Source organism: Salvelinus alpinus, chromosome 29 (genome assembly GCF_045679555.1).
Source record: "Salvelinus alpinus chromosome 29, SLU_Salpinus.1, whole genome shotgun sequence".
Taxonomy (NCBI): domain Eukaryota; kingdom Metazoa; phylum Chordata; class Actinopteri; order Salmoniformes; family Salmonidae; genus Salvelinus; species Salvelinus alpinus.
The window spans coordinates 2498727-2502889 of record NC_092114.1 but is presented as its reverse complement, the minus strand read 5'-3'; the positions used below and the strand labels follow the sequence as shown (position 1 = coordinate 2502889).

At 43.9% G+C, this 4163-nt stretch overlaps 1 protein-coding gene across 1 annotated transcript; it reads right to left on the bottom strand.

The window, feature by feature from the left end:
• Positions 1 to 936: 936 nt before the first annotated feature.
• On the bottom strand, positions 937 to 2780 carry lratd2a (LRAT domain containing 2a). Its single transcript, XM_071374375.1, has one exon. It carries the CDS (start codon positions 2211 to 2213, stop codon positions 1347 to 1349), a length of 867 nt encoding a protein of 288 aa, XP_071230476.1. The 5' UTR covers positions 2214 to 2780; the 3' UTR covers positions 937 to 1346.
• Between the last annotated feature and the right edge of the window lie 1383 nt (positions 2781 to 4163).

The following is a 4163-nucleotide window of genomic DNA, read 5'->3' as shown; positions in this document are numbered from 1 at the left end:
AGACTAGTACTCTGGTATGAGGCTGACTGTAAAGCAGGTAGAAACAGACTAGTACTCTGGTATGAGGCTGACTAAAGCAGGTAGAAACAGACTAGTACTCTGGTATGAGGCTGACTGTAAAGCAGGTGGAAACAGACTAGTACTCTGGTATGAGGCTGACTGTAAAGCAGGTAGAAACAGACTAGTACTCTGGTATGAGGCTGACTAAAGCAGGTAGAAACAGACTAGTACTCTGGTATGAGGCTGACTGTAAAGCAGGTGGAAACAGACTAGTACTCTGGTATGAGGCTGACTGTAAAGCAGGTAGAAACAGACTAGTACTCTGGTATGAGGCTGACTGTAAAGCAGGTAGAAACAGACTAGTACTCTGGTATGAGGCTGACTGTAAAGCAGGTAGAAACAGACTAGTACTCTGGTATGAGGCTGACTGTAAAGCAGGTAGAAACAGACTAGTACTCTGGTATGAGGCTGACTGTAAAGCAGGTAGAAACAGACTAGTACTCTGGTATGAGGCTGACTGTAAAGCAGGTAGAAACAGACTAGTACTCTGGTATGAGGCTGACTGTAAAGCAGGTAGAAACAGACTAGTACTCTGGTATGAGGCTGACTGTAAAGCAGGTAGAAACAGACTAGTACTCTGGTATGAGGCTGACTGTAAAGCAGGTAGAAACAGACTAGTACTCTGGTATGAGGCTGACTGTAAAGCAGGTAGAAACAGACTAGTACTCTGGTATGAGGCTGACTGTAAAGCAGGTGGAAAATAAGTGTTTATGAATGATGAAAAGACTATGGAGGCATAGATAGGGGTTGGTACCCTGTCCCTTCCTCTGTGTTCCCTACACCCTATCCCTATTGGCCCTGTTCAAAGTCATCTATGTAGGGATATGGTGCCTGAGGGAAACAATGAAGCTGTTCACAGCAGGGAATAAAAGCCAGTTTGATTGCAAAGATGTAATGATAATTTACTTGACTTAAATTATTGGTACGGTACAATAAGCGAGATGATTGATCAACCTATGCTCTACAACATGTTTTCATCAGAATGACATAACCTTATAGGTATGTACGTATAATGGTTACCAGGGTGAGACATGAAAACATGTACAATATATTATCATATCAATCATTATGAAACATCAATAGGCAGAGAACAAATCAATAACCTTTAAAACTATTGTTCTTCCAATCAATCAATCAAATAACTAGACATGAATGGGCCATTTAGATTCTATTCATCAAAATAGTAGAATGAAATGTGTTGTTTGTAAATCCACTTAGATCGGGGTCTGTGATTGGATAGGCAAGGGCCATCATGATGTTTATAGCAGGTCTATAAATCCATTAGATCACTGTGCAGTCTGTGCTGTTATTGGATCACTGAGTGGATCACCACTTTTGATCTCCCCGACACTGTTCAAATGATTGGCCAGCTCCTGGACCACTGATGTCCTTCCCACCTGGTCGCTTCTCCTCTTCTCCATGATCAAGTCCTCCAAACACTGAAACTCCAGCATGTGAGACTGTTTATCAGACATCAGGATCTTTAACCTGTATGGCTGTTTTCCTATCCGGATCTCCCCACCCATTTTGAACTCCCGTTTGCCAAACCTGCACCAAGCGGCAAAACACTCTGAATTTCTCCAGCTCAACTCTCCGTCTTTACCTCCTACCTGTTCCATAGCGTTCTGAACCACCATCTCGGCGCTGAGGGCTTTGAATTTATACAGCTCGTTGACTATCCTACATCTCCTTCCCTGGCTGGCTTCTGTCAAAAAGCTGTTCTTTATCTCTGCTCTGTGCAGGTGCACCACCTGGAAGTCACCGACATACACCGCCCAGTGGGGGTACTGCCCCGTTGTTACAAACTCCACCAGGTCACCTGCCTTGCATTTGTTTAGTAAGATCTCGGGGGAGTAGGTTTCCATGCCCGCGGTCTTGACGCTCTTCTCGTAAATACATTCCCCCCGGTGGTAAACGGCGCACTCCACCTCGTTGCTCTTGTCGTAGTGTTTATGTTCCGTACCAGTGTGGTGCTCTTTATCCGCTCCGTCTACGTTACCGTTTTCCCCCTCCTGTTCCTCGTCATCTGTTGAGAAAATATAAGACACTCCGATCCGAGGACCCTCCTCAGTGTCCAGCCCGTTGGGGTCCACTGTGGGAACTTCTGCGTAACTTTGATGTGACAGTTTAATTTTATCCACCTGGTTGCCCATGCCTCCTCCCTGGTAGCAGAAAGGGATGCGAGAATGATGCTGCTGCTGCCAGGCGGTCCACCTGTTAAAAGCCGAGGATCATCGCCATCTGTAGCCGCCTCTCTGTCACACAGCCCGGGTAAAACAAATGACACCCTCCCGAAGAGCCCCGATCCATTTGTAGAGGCAGGTCTCCCACAAAAGCTAAATAGTATTCCCAAGCAGCAGTCTGCTGTGATGAAGTCTATTCAAATCAACAAGTGTCTTGCTGTGGATGGATGGAGAATAACGGCAGCATTTACTATTCAGGAAATACCGTTCCCATCCGTCTAGGTGTAGGCTAGTCCTCTACATGCGCCTCACCTGATATTCGCTAGCCTATTCTCCATGCGTAAAGTTGGAACATTTAACTATCACGAGCAATACGATTAGGTCGGAACAACAAAAATAATAATAGACTTGAGGTTATTCGTGCCCGGTGACTAAAACGTATCTTATGTCCGTGCTGTCCGATAAAGTCGAATGTATTAATAGTTTCCGCAGAGGTGTAGTTAACACCACGGAGGCGATAATGAAACCTGCAGGTCGTTGCCGATTCGATGGCAGGCAGACCTCGGTCTTGGCACAGCTACAGCGACTGTTACAAACGCGTCTCATTTAAAGCTGTAGTGCTTATTTTCTTTTCATCGTGGTTCACAGTCTGAGTTCCCCAACTCTCATAAACGATAGGCTACAAAGGGAATGTGTTGCTATACATTATTACAACCCATTCCGCTCACAGGCTTCAATAATATTCTACTCCTTCGGGAATAAATACGATGTAGATCAATGTTTACGACTACATAACTTTGTGATTAAACATATGCCTCAACATTGTCATTACTCTAGAACATTGTATTAAACTCGTACATAGTAATATCTTTGTAATATCAGAGTGCTAATAAAGTTGAACGTGTTTGTACTGTTGTTACACAAGTGGAAAGGAGCTTGTTTTCCTCATGGCTTCTCACCCTGCAGCATGGCACTCACATCACCTAGACTACTAAACTGGCTTCTCACCCTGCAGCATGGCACTCACATCACCTAGACTACTAAACTGTTCCTTAGTGACTCACATCACCTAGACTACTAAACTGTTCCTTAGTGACTCACATCACCTAGACTACTAAACTGTTCCTTAGTGACTCACATCACCTAGACTACTAAACTGTTCCTTAGTGACTCACATCACCTAGACTAATAAACTGTTCCTTAGTGACTCACATCACCTAGACTACTAAACTGTTCCATAGTGACTCACATCACCTAGACTACTAAACTGTTCCTTAGTGACTCACATCACCTAGACTACTAAACTGTTCCATAGTGACTCACATCACCTAGACTACTAAACTGGCTTCTCACCCTGCAGCATGGCAATCACATCACCTAGACTACTAAACTGTTCCTTAGTGACTCACATCACCTAGACTACTAAACTGTTCCTTAGTGACTCACATCACCTAGACTACTAAACTGTTCCATAGTGACTCACATCACCTAGACTACTAAACTGGCTTCTCACCATGCAGCATGGCAATCACATCACCTAGACTACTAAACTGTTCCTTAGTGACTCACATCACCTAGACTACTAAACTGTTCCTTAGTGACTCACATCACCTAGACTACTAAACTGTTCCTTAGTGACTCACATCACCTAGACTACTAAACTGTTCCTTAGTGACTCACATCACCTAGACTACTAAACTGTTCCTTAGTGACTCACATCACCTAGACTACTAAACTGTTCCTTAGTGACTCACATCACCTAGACTAATAAACTGTTCCTTAGTGACTCACATCACCTAGACTACTAAACTGTTCCATAGTGACTCACATCACCTAGACTACTAAACTGTTCCTTAGTGACTCACATAACCTAGACTACTAAACTGTTCCATAGTGACTCACATCACCTAGACTACTAAA

Excerpts from the sequence above, each read along its gene's own strand:
- lratd2a (XM_071374375.1), bottom strand. The coding sequence starts at position 2,213 with ATGGGCAACCAGGTGGATAAAATTAAACTGTCACATCAAAGTTACGCA.